An 18,857-nucleotide genomic window follows, 5' to 3' on the forward strand; every position below is an offset into this window, starting at 1 on the left:
TAGCCCAATGGAGCTCAGCATCCTTTCCATGTTCTTACCCATCTTGAAAGTCTGTGTCAGGAGTGCTGGTGTTTATTCTTCATTTAGGTCCAGTTTTAGGTCCGGCAGATCGAAGAACAAAACAACCGATTCTCTGTCCAGACTCCATAAAATCAAGAAGTTCCAGAGATAATTCTACCTCCCACATGCAGTGCATCCGGTGGGAAATCATGGATCAGATCCAACGGGCATTTAATTCTAATCCAGCTCCTACTCAATGTCCTGCCTACAAGACCCATCTTCCATCAATGGCATGCCTCTCTCTACTGCATCATCCCCATCCACTGAAATATCATGGAACAGATCCAACTGGCCCTTAATTTTGATTCAATTCCTATTGAGTGTCCTTCCCCTGAGTAAGCCTCCCCCCACTGCAGTGGATTCACTTTATTTCTCCTACAAGACAGCCAGGTAACTGGCACCCACTGCCCCAAATCAACACCGTCTGCAGGCCTCAGATTATGAAGTAAACTAATTTGTCAATGCATGTCCCAACCGTGCTCAATTAGATGCATCTCGTCGGCTGTCCTGTGGTATCTTATAACCTCAAGCCACACCTTATAGACCTGGGTCTCATTTAGCCATTGACTTTGCCACTAGTCTCACATACTCTCAGAGAACAATGTCTATCCTAGTGCCTCTGAATAGATTCTGCAAGGGGTGTTAGCTAGTTTTGTGAAAAAGATAACCCACTGCACTGGATACTGCAGATTTTATCCCACCATGTCCTTAAAACCTACATGCTGCCACAACATTTCTTGAGATGCTCCAGGTACAGTCCAGCAGCCAGACCAGACATTTCAATCAGGAAATCATGAGGTTTTTTTGCACCTTCTGTCATTTCCACAAGTGGTGTAGGACACTCTCCCCTCAGGCTCCCTTGTAAGAAGCTAAATTCTAGGCTCATTGGTCCTTTTCCATTTGTGTAACAGCTTGACTCCATACTCTACAGTCTCATTCTACCATCACAGTACAAGCTAAAACTCTCATTCCATGTGTCCTTATTAAAACTGCAAGTGCAGGCAGCCACCTTCTAGGCCATTCCCAACACTTCATCTGAGTGCTCCTGGGCTCCCATAGCTGGCTACAATACTTGGTGGATTGGGAGGGCCAAAGGAATGTGCTTGGGTACCAGTAGGAACAATGAACACCATCTGGAATGATTTTTGAATGTTAACAGAAAGCCTTGACATAAGAAATGTGATATTTTTTGTGAAGAAAACTCTATGGCTAACTCTTAATATGAAAAATCTTAAAATCTCATCTGCACCTCTTTCCATCATCTCAACCTGAAACTTGTGCTACCATTTATGATCATGTGACAAACATCTTGGAAGCAAACCAACAACGGCATCCAGAAAAGACAATGTAAGTTTTTTTTGACTCGACCACTAGCCCACCTTCTTTGGCTAATCAATACATCAATGACTTATTTAAATAAATTAATTAATTATTTGGGCTAGTGGTGAAGTTTAACGAATTTATGGATGGCTGATGTGCCCCTGAGGAGAGGTCTGTGAACCAAAGAGGTGTTCATATGGCCATCCAACACATATCAGGAACTTTTTGCACAAAAAATACCTTCAAAATGCATTATAATGGTCAGTATAAGCCATTATAATGCATTATGAAGGTATTTATAGTACATTAAAGATGAGAGCTTCATAGAGTATTCATAATGCATAATACACATGGCTAAAATGTGTTATTCTTTTTTATAAATATTTAGACGTGCTTATAATACTTTATGAATGTTTCATAATGTATATATATATAATTATGTATTACATTATATATGTATATATATAATGTAATACAGGTATCTATAATGCATTATACATGAATGATTTAAATGTTACTGAAATTATTTTTATAGTGTTACTGTTAATTTACATATGTTCTATTTTTTCCCTGTGCAAATATACAGTTATTACCCAGATAAATACCCTTAAACACTTTCTTTGCTCGAGACTTTTACACAGTTGTATCTGAAATCTCTACAGTCTGCGTAGGAGTGTGTGGCCTGTGACAGACTGGAGTCCAGTTCACGCTGGGACTGAAGATGATGCTCCAAACGCTTACTCTAATTTAGTATACATATATAGTATTTCATATGTGAGTGGGGGGAGGGGGCTGTTTTCTTGCAGGCAGAGCATACTCACGCTTATTTTTGTGGCATCTGTAACCATCTCATCTTCGGGCACCACCTGTAAAAGAGGGAACAATTAAAGCCTTTCACACTCCAAACTGTCAATTAAAAAACTGTGGCAGTCAAATGCATCCAGTAGCTTCTATTTTTGCCTGAAGCAAAGGCAACCTGCTGTACTGTAGTTATATATCTTAACCTCATCCTATTGCTATCCCTTCATCATGGAAATTATTGTTGGCAAAAATGTGATCAACGACAGGACATCTTATTGGAATTATGCAGTAGGCACGTTAATTTTGACAGGCTAGATTGTTGTTAGTGAAATCTATCTGGGCAAAAATAAGGTAATTATGCTCAAAGTTTATTCAAAGCAGGAAAAAAAAGAAAATACCAGGGGAATAAAAATTATTCTGGGTTTGCATTGAGTTATGCAGGAGGGTTAATGAGCAGAAGGCTAGTCAATCTGTTTTCCTCTCTTCCAATTAAAGTGTCTGATGACACAACGGGGGACTGAAAATTTTCATCTTCAGAACAAGCAGTGAGATTTTTAATCTGCTTTTTATATCTTTCCAAACATCAGGGACTGGTTCTAACCCTCACAGTGGATAAAAGATTATTTGTTTGCTGAAAACTTAGTTTACTTTAGCTATGACAATTTATTTATTTAGTGTTTTTAAATATTGCAAGTAGACGTTTATTTTGTACTTAATTAAAAACAAAAAACTGTAATGTGGATACTTATTCTTCCATTTAAAAAATAAACAGTAATCTGTTCATTTATTTATTTATTTTTGTGCATTGATTTACTCAATAAGCCACGCCCCACCTGATTGGTCATCCAGGCCTGCTTGTCCGTCCAGTCTTTGTGGTGCCTGATGTACCACCACTGGATCTCCAGGGAGTATGAAGGAGAGCCAGCCCCCCGGAAGGAGCAGGCCATCTCAACATCCTGCCCGCTCTGTGTGATGATGTCATGGGGAACTTCTGTGAAGAGTGCTGTGAGACAAGCCATAAGAAAACAGATGTGCCGACTGAGGAAATAATACTACAGATAAGCTCTCTTTTCAATATGTTTAAAATAAACCAAGCCACCAATTTCAGCTCCTTTTATTTGCCTTGGTTCTAGATTACATGCTGTTGACATTGCAGATGGGTGACATTATCTATGACTGCAGTGTAGTTTCCTGCTGTATGCACCAGAGCCTTAAGAGCAGCACAGCACTGCATCCAAGTCCAAATGCAGTGTACTTCACCATGCCCTGCGCCTTCTCGAGGACCCCGCAAATGCAGGCTTAGCAAGGCTAACCAGCGGGCTTTGACAAGAAGAGGAAGAAAAATAGCACACGTTTACAGTGCTTGCAGAGACCATTCCTTTTGTGCTGATGCTATACTGACGGAGCTATTACTGCGATGTCTGTTTGGTGAAAAATGATTTCAGATCTGCACTGTGAGGTTGCAGTTTAGAGGCGTTCCTGCTGCTTGCACCGGCTCCAGTTTAATGAAGCTCTGCTGGCTCCAGTTAACAATACCCAACAAGGATTAGCAGAAAGAAACCCAGCTGAGATGAGAGCAGGAGGAGAGGAAGCTTCTGCCTTAAATAGATGTGAGGAACGGCATGTGATCTTCTTGAGAGATAAATACAATGTTTCTGCTCAGGTCCTGGTTTTAGGATGTTATTCTTCAAAGGATAAACTCCTGTTCTTATGTTAACAGATACTAAAAACAAGTATTTATTTTAAACCATACTTTGTTTCCTCTGTCCCACCAACTGAGCAACTTATACCTCAGTATCCTCATCCACAAAACAGCCATTTAGCCAAAGCTAAATGATACTCTCCCCCTCTATGCTCAGCAGAGCGCAGTTGTGTCAGTTTAACGTCGCTCCATTTGATTCTACTCGCACCTGTGTTCCGCCATGCCACTTATGCTCTTGGAAACGGTTGACGTGCTTGCACACGTTTCCATGATCCAGCCATAATGTGAAGCCTCTTGCGATAGGCCTTTGAAGTATGGCTCAGAAAGATACCGACAAAAATTACCTTTACCCTCAAATATGTCAGTCTACTACCCTCTAGTCATATAAAGAATTAGCTGGATAGGTTTCCTGACCAATGTATTATGATACTTATTTTCATGGACAATAAAGTCCATGCAAATCCTGTTTTTTGATACATATGCCAAGAATATTTAAGGTAACACATACATACAACAATCTCAATATGGCCGCCAGAGTTCTTGAACCTCATGGCTTCTACCAAAAGATTTTGAAAACTGCAATAAACCACATTTCAAACTGGTTTAAGACTAAAGAAGTTTCTCCTTGATGGACCATTAACTGGATTTGTTTACTATAATGGATGTCATTAGGAAAAAATAAAAATGTGCTTTCAGCTCTGGTGATTCAGCTTTCTATGGCTTTGCTGCAGCCTTGTCTGATTAATATGCATTAATATGTGTCTTTACCCCTTTTGCCGGCAAAGAGTAAAAACTGTTGATGAAATTCAATTGAATCGTTCCTTTTATTAAGCCTGTGCACTGCTGATTAAGGGCTAAAATTTACACGTAATCCAGCCTACAGTACCACAGTGAGAAATAAAGCTCACTGTGCTGAAGCTTCATTCTTGTTTCACCACACACTTAGTGATCTGCAGCTAATTACAGCACTAAATCTATAGCCAAACTATTTTGCGCACTGAGTATTAAAAGCTGAAGCAGAAAGCCTACTACCTTGGATGTATGTAATGCCTTCCTGTGGATTGATTTGACAATGAAGGGAATAAAGTATAGCAAATATTAGAGGGGTATAATTTCAAACTAACTAATCAAAGATTTCCAGCCGAACCCCATTTGATTCAAATGAATTTACAGTTCAACTGCATTCCGATTCCTTTTTTATGAAAGCCATAAAATCTTGCTGAATTACCTTTGCAGTAATAAAATAAAAACAATTACCTAGTGCGTAATTGTTACAACTTTATCTGCCATTTCATAATTTCAGGTCTCCAAGGAAACAATTATGAGAGACTTAGGACCCCCCCGGGCAGTTATTATCCTGCTGACATTTAAAAACATCTTGGTAGTCTTGTCAAGAAACTTCAGCTCCAATAAAATCACACAATAAACTACCTCCTCCGGAAATCGTGAGGATCAAAACAACACAAACCACCTTCTTATATGGAACTGGTGAATCATTATGATGCAGGTGCATTAATATTCTGCATAGAAGTAATTTTCAAAGTTGCACATCCACCGCATTAGTCGTGCAGGCTGATGGAGGCTTCTTCCAGAGATTATTTTTAGACCGAATTACTTGACTGCAGCATAAAATGACTGCCCTGTGCCTTTTTTCCTGCGGTACTTTGAAATGTAAAGCAAACCAATTAATCGTGATTAAACCTGTGCACACAGTTTCCTTCTCAATTTTAATAATCCTCTCTTACAGACCACCGCTAGCAAAATTTGATCCCTGAGAACAGGAGGAATGGTTTAATAAATATTCCACATCTATTGTGTACCTGTAACATTCTCAGCGTGGGGTGTGAATGCTCCACAAGTTGCTGGAAATCATGATCTGCTGCACTCAGAAATGTAGGAACTGTCAGCCAGAGGGGGAGGAAGGACGAGCAGGTAGGTGGGAGTACAATGCTGGTCAGGTCCACCTGCTACCCAGACCAGATACGCAGCTAAATCCATTAGCCACACATATTATAGAAGCATCCTCCTGTGCTTAAAGCAGTAATGGACAATGAACTGCATTCTCACACAAACCGCTCTCATTGCGGCTGAACCTTACTTCTGTTTCACTCCATGTACTGTGTGAGCCAGTGGGAGCCATGCCCAAACCAGCGGCCTGCATTTGGATGCATTTTTCTTCCTTTTTTGCTGTCACAGTGATTGATCACCAGCCCTGTGCCAATAGTTTCCCACAATTAACACCCAGCTGGCCCTGATTGGACTGATTACATCATTAGGGATAAACAGGGCCAGCTGGGTAGGTATTGGAGGAGAGTCACCAGCTTGGGACTTTCTCATTTGCTGTTTATAATGCTTGGCACTGTTAGTCCTTTGACTTGTGTCATTTTTTAATAGTACTTTGTACTATTCTTTTTTAATAGTTTAGCTATCTGAAGATATGTTATAGGAAGTAAATAATCCTGGCTAAGGACACTCGTCATTTTCATCATCAGTCCCGAGACTGATGTCAGATATTTGCAGCTCGTCAGCAAGTCCCTCTGCTGTAATGGGGCAGCTACCCCCTTGAACTGCGTAGCTGAGGTGACAGTCGGCTTCTGCAGTTAAAGGAGCCGGTGCTCTCCGGTGCTCAGAGGGACCAGCGCATGGCCAAAGCACCCACGCAGATCGGCTGACACACGGAAGGTGACCGCAACTAGCCTCATCTCAGCCGGTTGGAGACGGACTTCCCCAAACAGCAAGCCGTGGACTCTTCTACTCCCCTCATTATCACACGGGTACTGCCATTGAGTACAGCTGCTTAAACTTTGTGATGTGCTTTGCATCATCGTGTACGAAAACAGGCGAGTGTGTCAGGTACATCTCTATGCCTGCAAATATACTTTTCATAGCATTATCGCAAGATGAAAGGCAAATGGGATCTTAAAAATCCAAAAAAAACTACAAGACTTAAAAGGAGAAGATAGCTCAAAGAGATTTAAAGCACTCTTTACCTCTTCAGAATTCAGCTGAATTTTATTTCAAAGGGTTTCACTGTTGGAGAATCAATACTGCAGCCATTGCGAAAGCAAAGAGCTGTGAAATAAAATGTGCTCTTAATTCTGTTCTCCCTCCATGCTGTTCACCTCGTCCTTGTCCATCTCGCTGAAAGGAGTCTGCGGTTACACCAGCAGTTCCTCTTCCAAAGGCTGCAGTGTTTGTTGTTAATACTCTTCACTTGGATATATGGAGAGAGTCAGTTAACCAATCAATTCACCCCCAGCTTATCTGATTTGCTTCTGTTATCTATCCTTTTACCTATATGACACTACCTGGCCCACAGTCCCCCCAAGCAAGATTAATCTTCTATATTTAAATTATCAGAGCATATTTCTAAGATAAGGTGGCCCATGACAGAGAATGGAATATAAGAACATAGAATCTAGGAAAAATAAGAATCGTAAACAACTGGGCTGGTTTGCAAACTTGTTTCATTAAATCAACATGTAAATAAAGTCAATACAGGTTAACTTAAAATCAATACAGCTTCCCCTATAATCAAGCTAATTAGACAGATATCCATTTGTAGGATTAAGATGAGCCGCGAACCTATTGTGGAGGTATGGGACCACAAAGTCCATGGTCCATATCTCTGGTTCACAATGAAAAAGCATTTTGCTAATTTGTATTCACAAAAGACAGCCTGGCTACAAACAAGTATTATGATTACATGTATAGGAATATCAACATATCAATAAATGTAAATGCAGAATATCATGTGAAAAGAACAGACTGCAAAAGGCTATGGGTTTGTGATCTAAGGGCAGCATAAACTAAAGAGCAGGATCCCACAATCAATCCCACAGAACATTCTGGAACCTTCTGCAGTGCCACCAAGAGACCCTGTTTAATCACTTAGCTTGGACATTCGTCCAAAAAAGATTTTATTTACAACTAGTACAGTTGGATAGTTCACTGGAGCAATTCCGACTTAAGTGCTTTTCTCATGGGTACAACAGCAGGGGCCGTCTGATAAAACGGATTTGGCAACTTATAGGCTCCTAGTCGTCATTGCTGACTTCATGCCGCCTGCAGACCCGACCCCTGCTGCCCATCAGCGGCTGACCTAACAGGAACTGACAGGAAGCCAACTCCGCCACTGGTAAACCTTCTCCCTTAATGTCCACGCAGCTATTAAGAAAAGCGCGACTGTGGTTAGTCTGCTGGCTTTGGAGACTCAGAGCCGACCTTGGGGGCTTTCCAGAATTTTCCACACCAACACTGAACATCAAAAAGTGCCAATTACTTTCATGTTCATCCATAATACCATTACTTTGTTAATTTCTCTGTTTGTCAAGATGTTACTATATGGTGCCTTAAGCACTTGGGGGCAATCGTGTTGGGATTTCTGAAATTAGCTTCAGCGATAGACGGTAAAACAGCAGTGCTGTCCGTATTAACACGTGCCATTAATTTGAAACTGAGTTCATTTAAAAATGCATTTGATTAAAAATCCTATTAAAAAGGAACATGTTCATTTTGGCAGACAATTAATTTTCTGTTCATATTTCGACGACAGTGATATTTCCCAGGTCATATAGTTCCAGCATGAATATATCTGTCAGAGCTGTCTACTTCAGGAACCTGATTTGCAGAGGGTCGAATAAATGACCTATTACTTTTTTTTTTTTTTCCTTTTCATAAAGCTGTCTACATAATCTTAAAAGCACTGAGGATGGAAATTTGAAAGATGTAAGAAAAAATATCAAACTGTTTAAAAATGCAAAAACAGTATGGACAAAAATGGAACAGTTAGGCATTTGTGAGAAATTAAGAGCATGACACACTGAGCAGGGTTACTGTGCACTACAGGATTATTTTGATTAAAAGTTAATCACCGGACGCGTCAGTCAGCAAAAAGCACAGTTGCAGAACCTCAATTCATTAAAGCACTGAAGGACAACTAATTTCCTAGAAAAGAAAAGGGGAGACCAGAGTACAACAGATGACCCCAGAACTTATCCACACCTTCTGAAAAAGCCACATGACCAGTCATTAAATACTGGGGAATCCAGAAAAGCCATCACCTAAAACCGCATGTATATAAAAATACTAGCTAGTTAGATTAATAAATTGATTTAAAAGAGGTTGCATGCAGCTTAGTGCTATCATTTAGTTTGTACTTCAAATGGTTCAACAATTTGAATGAGTCAATACATTCTATGTTTTTGGTTCATTAAAATCTCCAGGTGGTCTCATCAGAAAAGATTGCATTCTGAAGTATATTTGTAATTATTTTAGTAAATCTTAAGTAGGCTTCAGAAGTTCATTGATCTCAATCTCAGTTTGAGCATTGCACTTAAAATAAGGGCCTCGGCTCCTAAATACCTTTGCGGAGAAGCTACATCTTTGGTGCCAATATTCAGCGATGAGCTTCTCCTCGCCTCAGTAATGCCAGCTGTAGGCCTGTCTGAAAGTGACGTGTCACAGGAGTTAGTCATTGACTAGGATCTCTCATTTCCGCCTGTTTACCGCTTCACCTTTACACAAATCCCATTTTAAAATAATCACAAGAACTGTGTTCCGCTTACAGCAGAGTCCGGTTCTGGAAAATACTACAGATTACAAAGACAACACCACCCATGTGCTGATGAAAGACAGAAAGCAGGAACAGGCTTATTTATCGTTAGCACCAGGCATCAAGTGAATTGGTTTAATTAATGCAGCCGAGCTGGCACTGTTTGGGACGACTGAAGTGCACGAAGGATAATACATCATGTTCATATAACTTTACAAAATAAAGTTTTATATGTGATTGTGTGTTGGTGTGCAAGCAGAAAGATTGATGAAAAGAGAAAGGAAGAACCCAACCGACCGGCTGAAAGCCACCGCAATAAATGGAAAAAATCATCAGGCCATCAAACCATTTTAACGCTTAATTAACTCTCTGATTCAAATGTGTTGCCTGGCCCCAAAAAGGGCAATTTATCAACAACAACCTTTGGCTTTTTTGTGAATGGGGCACAAGACAAATGAACTGAAATGTACTCCCCTGTACACATTTCAAAAGGGTGGTCTTGGGTTGGAGAATAAAAAGTTTTGAGGCCAATGCGGCACATGGGCATCACAAAGTAAAAAAAGAATTTATATGTACATATGTATATGATTTAAAAAAATATTTATTTCATGTTTTCATTCTCATACACACACAAAGTCACTGGCCACATTATTAGGTACACCTGTTCAACTGTTCGTTAGATCAAATATCTAATCATCCAATTATATGTCAGCAGCACAACTTATGAAATGATACAGCTACAGTTTAGGAGCTTCAATTAATGTTCACATGAAACAGCAGAATTGGGAAACAAAAATTATTTAAGTGAGTTTGAATGTGGCATGGTTGTTGGTGCCAGATGGGCTGGTATAAGTATTTCAGAAATGGCTGATCTACGGGGATTTTCATGCTCAACCATCTCCAGGGTTTACAGAGAATATGCCGAAAAAGAAAAAACATCTAGCAGGGCTCCAGACTGCGACCATGTTTGAAGATAGTGTGACTAAATTTTATAACTAGGCACACCAGTGCAACTTGCTAATATCCTCCTGAGACCCCACCCATTTATTTATGTCCATTGTAGTGGACATGTTGTTTTTGCATCTATCTTTTCACTGATGTAAGGAAACATATTTATTCGAAATGGCCCAGGAGCTTGGAACTATGAACCAGGCTCCAGAATTTCGGTGGGAAAGTGCCTCATGAAACACCAGTAAAGCACAACAACAGCTTGAATTATAATCTATGCAGGGGCAGATGCACTGATGGAATAGAGGCTGACCACATACATTGTTTACCTTAAAATTTATTATCAGTGTTTATGTTTTAAAACACACCATTTAACTTGATTTTTTTCCTCACATTGTGACTTCTACCCTTAAAGTAAAATGTTACATTGTTATTTGTTAAAGTTATATGTACTACAAGAGCATTTATCAGTAATACAGTTAAGATGGAAAAGATATTAATGTGTTTTATTGCATGTCGATTTAAGTGGTGCGCCTAAATTTTGTGCTGGTGCTCCTAAAATTTCGGTGAGTGCCAGTGAAAAGGCCATTCTGGAGCCCGGTCCAGTCAGCGGTGGTTCTCTGGGCAAAAATGCCTGGGAAAAATATATGGCAGAGGTCAGAGAACAATTTCCAGACTGGTCCAAGCTGATAGAAATGCAACAGTAACTCTAATAACCACTCATTACAAACAATGTATGCAGAAGAGCATCTCTGAACACATCAAACCATTAAGCAGATGAGCTACAGCAGGAGAAGACCTCACCGGGTGCCAGTCCTGTCAGCTACAAACAAAAAACTGAGGCTACGGTGGGTACGGGCTCACCAGAATTGGACAATGAAAGATTGGAAAAATGTTGCCTGGTCAGATGATTCTCGATTCTCGATTTAGATGGTAGGGCCAGAATTTGATGTAAACAAAATAGAAGCATGGATAAATTCAGCCTTGTATCAACAATTCAATGGTGGTGTTGGTGTAATGGTGTGGGGGATATTTTTCTTGGTACATTTTGTGCCCCTTACTACCAATTGATCATTATTTAAATGCCACAGCCTCTTGTTGAGGATCATGTCCATCCCTTTATGACCACAGTATACCCAGCTTCTAATGGCTACTTCCAGCAGAATAATAAGATAATACACCATTTCACAAAGCTCATATCATCTCAGACTGGTTTCTTGAACATGAAAATTAGTTCACTGTACTCCGTATTCAATGGCTTCCGTAGTCACCGGATCTCAAACCAGTAGAGCACCTATGGGACATGGTGGAACAGTAAATTCGCTTCATGAAGGTGCAGCTAACAAATATGCAGCAATTGTATAATGCTATCATGTCAGCATGGACCAAAGTGTCTGAGGAATGTTTCAAGCACCTTGGTGAATCTTTGCCATGAAGAATCAAGGCAGTTCTGATGGCAAAAGTGGGTCCAACCTGCTACTATCATGGTGTACCTAATAAAGTGGCCAGTGAGTGTATATATTGGGCTGTCTGGGGAAGTCTGCTCTCTGGTGTGACCCTGGTCATCCACACCACAATGTGAATAGTCCATAAGGTCATCAAGGTCAATCAACGAAAAAGAGCTCCAAGGCTTACTAGCTGCTCATCCTATTATACCCACACATGTGAGTGACATGAAAGGGGGAATATTCTCCACACAGAAACGTTTTTAAAAAGGCCTGTAGACTGAACTCCTCCATAATCAGCGCTCTACAGTACAGCCATTTCACTCGCATATGCGAATAAAAATGTCGGTGTGCGAACGTGAAAAAAGATTTTGGCGCACTGGTGCGAGTTACTTGTAACATCGCTTAAGAAAAACTGAAACATCAAAAAGCACTCTCACGTCACATTTGCATATATTTACATGCCAGTTGCGTTTCACGCTACAATTGGCTGCTTCAAAACCAGCGTGCTCCTCTGCAGTATGGTAGAGATAAGTTTTTAGCTGTACAATTTCAGGACAGAGCAGCCAGTCTTTTTGTTTAGGGTGTTAGATTCGCTGCTGTTATTAACATTAACGGCACATTAGCTCAAACAAAAGAACTGTAATTACACAAAATCTGTTTATTTTGAATTTTTTGCTATCAGGACACGGCATCAGAGTTAGATAGAAAATTCACACAACACAGATAAACCAGTTACATACACTATAGGTACAAAGCTTGGCCAAGCCACTCGAACTTAATTACAGTATGAACTGTAATGAGGAATATGACAAAACATCAAAAGAAATCCAAAATACAAAGATAAAAATCTAGTTTCTTGACAGTTTTGTCTGTCATTCTTATGACATGATGCATTACGTTTGAGTGCTTAAAAGACAGAACTGACTATGCACCCAAAATTTTGTCTGTGCTACTAAAATTTTTTACTTAGTTACACTTAAGTTAGTGTAGCGCCCTGATAACTGTCACGTACATGCAGGTACAGAAATAGAGTAGCCTGTTATTTGTCTACTCAGTTATTCTGGCTTTAATAATTATTTAAATATCATTTTAAACTTAACCCTAAACCATGATAAAATGAATACAAACTGAATATCTGAATGATTAATAACAATGCTAATTTTGTGATACAGTTGTGCCAAAGGAAGGGTAAACCATTATTAGTGAATTCCCACTGTACTTCAGACAAGGTGAAGCGGTAGACAATTAAAGGATGTCTGACGACCTGCCAGTTCTACAACCTCATGTCTGCAAATCATCTCACCCTACAAACAGGCGTGTGGCTGGTTCCCAGCTCCCACAACTCACCATAAATCAGCTAAAAGCTTTAAGCGCACAATGCATTACCACTGATGTTCTTAACGATCTCTTAAGGGTCACTGGGTTTTAGGTCATTCCTGAGATTGTAATCAACCTTGTTTTAACTACAAGAAAGTACTTTTGTTTTCTTACCAATTACAGTGCTCACAGAGAGTCTTGGGACACTTGCTTAATTCTGTAAAAATTTGTAAATTTATTGGTTTTATTACAAAATCATTACTTTATTCTTTTGTTTACAAAAATATATATCACACTAGAAACAATCAGTAGTTTTAAGTTAAAAGTTTCGACAAGCAGGCTCATTAGTAACACCTTTACAATATTGGCCGAGTGTTCCAATATCACAATGTTGGCAGAGTGGTGGCTCTGAGGCTAGGGCTCTGTGCCAGCACTCGGAAGGTTGCTGGTTCAAATCCTGCCAATTTCTGGACTGATTGTACTCTGTTGGGCATGTGAGCAAAGCCCTTAACCTGTAATTGCTTTGTCCTGGGTGTGATATGAATCCAGCCCTATAAGAAGGTCTTTCAACTTGCAAGGGGGGTTGGTGGCAGGATTGGCATTCCAGCCACTGGAAAGAACTCACACTGCTCTATTTGGGCTAGTGTGGTGCTGAGGTATTGCACAGCTGTGTTCAGGTTCTCATCCCTGAGGTGCTCTGTTGTGTAGTGGGTGTGGCAATGTGCTGTAATCAGTATGTGCCCCTTACAATAACATACAATGCCAGACACTTGTGCTTCGTACTTCGTACAATTGCGATTAATAGTAATATGGCAAGAACTGAATGAAAAACATTATGACACTTCATAAAAAGAAAATATCTGTGCAGAAGTTAAATATTGCTTGTCAATAGACTTTTGTATGATACCAATAAACCTACAACATTGTTACAGAATTGCAGAAGTCTGAGCTTAAACACATCCTTTCTCACATTTCTGGAAATATGGGTGCATCTTTATTAGATATACCCACCACTTTTATCCAAAGCGACTTAGATTACGGATAAGGGCTGCAATTTATGGGTGCTCCCGGGGATTTGAACCCATGACCTCTGTGTGATGCTCTACTTGTTCAGCTACAAGAGCTACTTTTTTTTCTTGTGGAAGTGTGAATTATCCTCTATTTGTAAGGTTTCCTGGCTATAGCTCTGTTTCTCCTCCTACAGAGATAACTCCTGGCTGCTTTCACACTCCGGCTCTTTCTGTTTTGCTCGGGTTTGCCCTTTCTTCATTTTCACGTTATCTGCCGCTCACCCACTCATGGCACAGAGCGGCACGGATTCATTGTGCTGATTGTGTGCTCATGCACCTGGAGATGGAAAACCAACTAATAAATATACAGGAAGAAGAGGAAAGTCTCCTCTTCCAGTGCCGAGATTACGGGCTGCACCAGAAAAGTTGCAGAAGTGCAGGTACATTATAATGCTTCTTTTTGCATATCCCATTCTGCTGTCCATTGAGACACACAAACATACAATCACACACACACACACACACACACAGAGTTTAGAGTGATTTCTGGGGTCAGAGCAATGGTGGCAGGCCATTTTTCAGATGCCCCTGGAGCATTTTAGGGGGTTAAGGGGCTTGTTCAAGGGCCCCATGGACATGTGAGTATTCTTGGGCAGACAGGATCCCAGTCATCGACCTTCTAATCCCAGGCTTGACCCGCTGAGCCACGCACCAGACAGATGCCACAGCTAGATTTTCTCTCAACTTTTGGAAAAATAATACTGAACAAAGATAACTTAAATTGTTCTCTATATAACAGGATTACATACAAACAATAACACTGCATCTTTTACTGACAAATAACTGTCATGACGGCCACGTTTAAAAATTAAATAGTACAGCATGAGTGGAACTTGGGGATTATTATTGCCTGCAAACCACCGTAGCATCCAATGCTATTGGGAAGAAGCCAATTCTTCAAGGAGGTATATTGAAATGTAACAAAGAACAATTACATTCCAGGAAAGTATAATACACCTCAAAGAAAAAATGATTTCACTATGATTGAATCAAAACTTAATCACATCCCCACCTAGAAGGTCTGTAAAAATATATATATATAATTTCTATATTTGCAAATGAAATTACAAAAAAAATTATACACAGTCACTTTCTCATTTTGGTATTCGATTCAATGCTTATTTCAATTTGTTTCTTTGTCTTTGTAAACCCTGTGGTCAAAACAGTGCTATATAAATAAAGGCTGACTGATTGAGATTGATTGAATAAAATTAATTGCTTTATACATTAAAGATTGATGAATTCTCACCCCAACTAAACAAAACAATGGATAGAATTTTTAAATGTGCTGCAATATAGAAAAACGCAACGTAAAAAGAGAGTTTTTTGTGCTGTTGTCCACGCAACCTGAGTTATCTATTAAGTAATCTTTCCGCATGGCATTGTTTCCAAGACACTCAGGCACAAAGAGTACAAGGAATAACTCCACTTTTCCCAAGAACTCACCCTGTGGCTCAATTAACTACAAGAATCCAATGAAAAAACAATCCCTTTGAAGGGGCTCCTCTCTCACCCTCTCAGCTTTCACCTAGTCATCGATTGTGGAGTTGCTAAATGCTTTCACGCATGGTAGGCCCGCCGGCTATTCTGAGCTAACCTTATGAAATCTAACATGTCGATAGTCGCCAGTAGCTTTCGGAGAAGCTTTTCCCTGCTATCAGGCCCCAGGGCCCAATTAGCGCTGCAGCAGCATGGTTCTACTTTAACTGGCCGCCAAAACGAAAACTATGAACCCGGGCAGAAATAAACACATCCAACGCAGCATAATGTGAAACAGCGTGGCGCTGTTCTTCACTGCAGAAAATAATTGGATGTCGGGACCAGGTTGGTGCCCAAGTCTGAAAGTGGAACGTGTGTAACCGAGTCACGGCGAACGACGTCAGGGGGGCTGATTATCGCTCATGTGAAAGTATGGGGTCATAATGACCCCAGACCCTCACATACCATTTCTGTCCTGTTCCCAGGAGTCAATTCACAGTTATTGCCCATAGTGTATGGGTCAGCTTTGAAAACATCATTACTGGTATACTGGCAATGCGTGATCATTAAACCACCACTGATGGGAATGCGGAAGTGCTGGACCCACCACTAAGCCCAGTGATCCCTGACCCGTACAAACCATTAACACCACTCTGCTGTCGCTAATGATGTATGCCCCGAATTCCGTATATATATAGAAAACAATCTCCCTCACTTTAATGTCTAATGGTAACAATCAGTACTGTTATGCAGTAGCTCCATTTATAGCAAGTAAACATTGCGTTGCGTCTATTTTAAAGCAAGGAGATGACGTCACCCATCAGTCTGATGCAGAATTTGCATATTGTTCCTGCGTTTGTGTGGGTTACCTCCAGATAATCTGGTTTTAAAGTATAGATGTTTAGTACAGAAAATATATACAATAAAAATATAAAATAAATAAAGAAACTTTATTGCTTAAAGTTACATTTCATTTCTGAAGAGAAACACCTACATTAAAATAATCTATATGTTTTAATCTTTGTGTTAAGTTTGTATTGTAAGACGTTAACCTCCTAAAAAGGATTCTTTTGCAGATTTGGCAGTACATCACAATAATAACTGTCACAGCAGGGCAAATCAGGGTGACATGCTCATTTTACATTGTATTTTTCAGGTCCGGATGGAGAAGAAGCGGAAATTCTACAGTAATCCCACATTAAAATGTCATGGGATAAGGAAGGCATATCCAAGACCCTGCAGTGATCTATTGTTAAGATCCAACTGAGATTTTCAAATGTGGTTTCCACCGGAAAAGTAACAAATTATCTTGTTTCGGCCTAGGACAAATAACAGACAAATAACAAACAAATCTCGCAAAATTTCCCCTGAGTGGAATGAGGATACTCTAATATTCCACCGACTTCAGTGATAACTGCATTAAACAGCAAACATTTGGCATGAAAAAAATTATTCATAAACAATAAAAAGATACACGACCACACAGTATCTGGTTTGTCTTTTTATGCTGCCATTGAATATTTGTGCTACAACAAGTCTCCACGGGAGTAAATTTAGCATATACTCATGAAATTCATATATGCATTGCTCATGAATATTCAAAGGAAAACCTTGACCATCTTTGTATCCAATGCTCAATCACCTTAATGTAGAACAATACTGAATATTGTGATAAAACATCTAGACTAAAATGAATGAAGAGGGTAGTGAAAGACATTACAGAAGCTCAATGGTTATAAATATTGATGTTATACTATTAGAAAAATAATAGCCAACAGAAAAAATGTAGCATGACAGTGATCATTTTAGTTAGTGATGAGTAAAATGAAACACTGACAGCCACATTAGGTGGGATTGTTATGTTCTGTCAGTTAGGCATTCCCTGGTTTAACCTAATGGCAACCAATAAAAAAACTAATGACAAGTGAGTGTAAGCAACCACTGACTGAGTGCAGAGTAACCAGACCATCACTGGGCATCAAGATCTCATTGTGCCCCATTTCAGCTGCTAAAAAAAGAGCTTGCTTGCAAAAAACATCTTGAAACTCATTTCCAAAATTATAATGGCCACATTCCCTTGACCATGCTGCTATAAATGGTATTAACTGCATCCGGCTAGTGTTCTCAAAATCTGGAAAGCAGGGCTCTGCTGGCTATACACAACAGAAAGCCTCATTAAAATGTGAAGAAATAAAGAGAAAAAAAAAAATCACCAAATAACCCAGAAATAAATAAGCACCCCCTTTCCTCGAGAGATTCATCCTCCCTACAAGTCCATCTTCAAATGAGATGAATAAATTTAGCCGCTCAGAGCCTCTCGCCGTCTTCAATCGCACGATGGCTCCGGGGGGAGCACAAGTCAGACAGCGCCGTGGCAACAAAATTAGCATTGGAGCAGCATCATTAAAATGTGTGTCTCTGCAGCGGGGACCTGGACTTGGGAACCCTGATCGGAAATCAAACGGGCCTGCAAATAGCACGCGGGCGCCACAGACGATAGCTGTAGCTAAAATCTAAAGTCACGCACACCGCAGGCCTCGCGCCTTAATAATCGCGGTGTTTTCCGTCGATTGAATGCTCCAAAGAGGACTTGCAGTTGAAATCTCTCTCCCGAGGAGCGTAGGTAGGTTAAAAAAAAAAATCAAGGGCGAGACTTCAGACTCTGGAGCCTGTGTGCGTAACCCCATCTCTCTCTCTCTCTTTCAGTCCATGTTCCCGCGGCTAGAAAGCAATTGTCCTGGCTGAGTGGGAATAAACTGACCGAAGATAAATAGGAGAGCAGTGAGAAGCCCGGAGATCAGAGAAATGTCTCCGGCAGACTCCTGGCAGGTGGGATTATGTGCTTTAACCCAATGAAAACCACTGAACCTGACAGGTGGGTGACTGGCGCAGCATCATAATCCCCCTCACGGTGGCCTTTGAAGCCTCATTTCTCCTGTCAACACTTATCACTCACACCACACTACTGCCACAGCTGCACAAGCAAAACTGAAAATCATTGCGAAATGCCCAGGGAAGGGTCTGCGCGTAGCAGTGACAATTGAGGAGAAATGTATGGATCTCACACGGAGGCAATAACCCATCACACTCTAGACTAAACCAATAATTATTAAAGAAAAAAAAATGCTTCTCATAAGCAGTTGTCAACCCCCCATCAA

At 40.2% G+C, this 18,857-nt stretch overlaps 1 protein-coding gene across 1 annotated transcript in view; it reads right to left on the minus strand.

Annotated features, from left to right (window-relative positions):
- Positions 1-18,857, minus strand: part of LOC111856420 (V-set and transmembrane domain-containing protein 2-like protein) — a 35,863-nt gene that overhangs the window by 7,895 nt on the left and 9,111 nt on the right. Inside the window, exons 2-3 of the mRNA XM_023836359.2 lie at positions 3,015-3,184; positions 2,202-2,246 (exon numbers count right to left, since the gene is read on the minus strand). Coding sequence (XP_023692127.1) covers positions 2,202-2,246; positions 3,015-3,184 — 215 coding nt within the window. The remainder of the gene's footprint in view (positions 1-2,201; positions 2,247-3,014; positions 3,185-18,857) is intronic.

This window comes from Paramormyrops kingsleyae, chromosome 8 (assembly GCF_048594095.1).
Source record: "Paramormyrops kingsleyae isolate MSU_618 chromosome 8, PKINGS_0.4, whole genome shotgun sequence".
Lineage (NCBI taxonomy): Eukaryota > Metazoa > Chordata > Actinopteri > Osteoglossiformes > Mormyridae > Paramormyrops > Paramormyrops kingsleyae.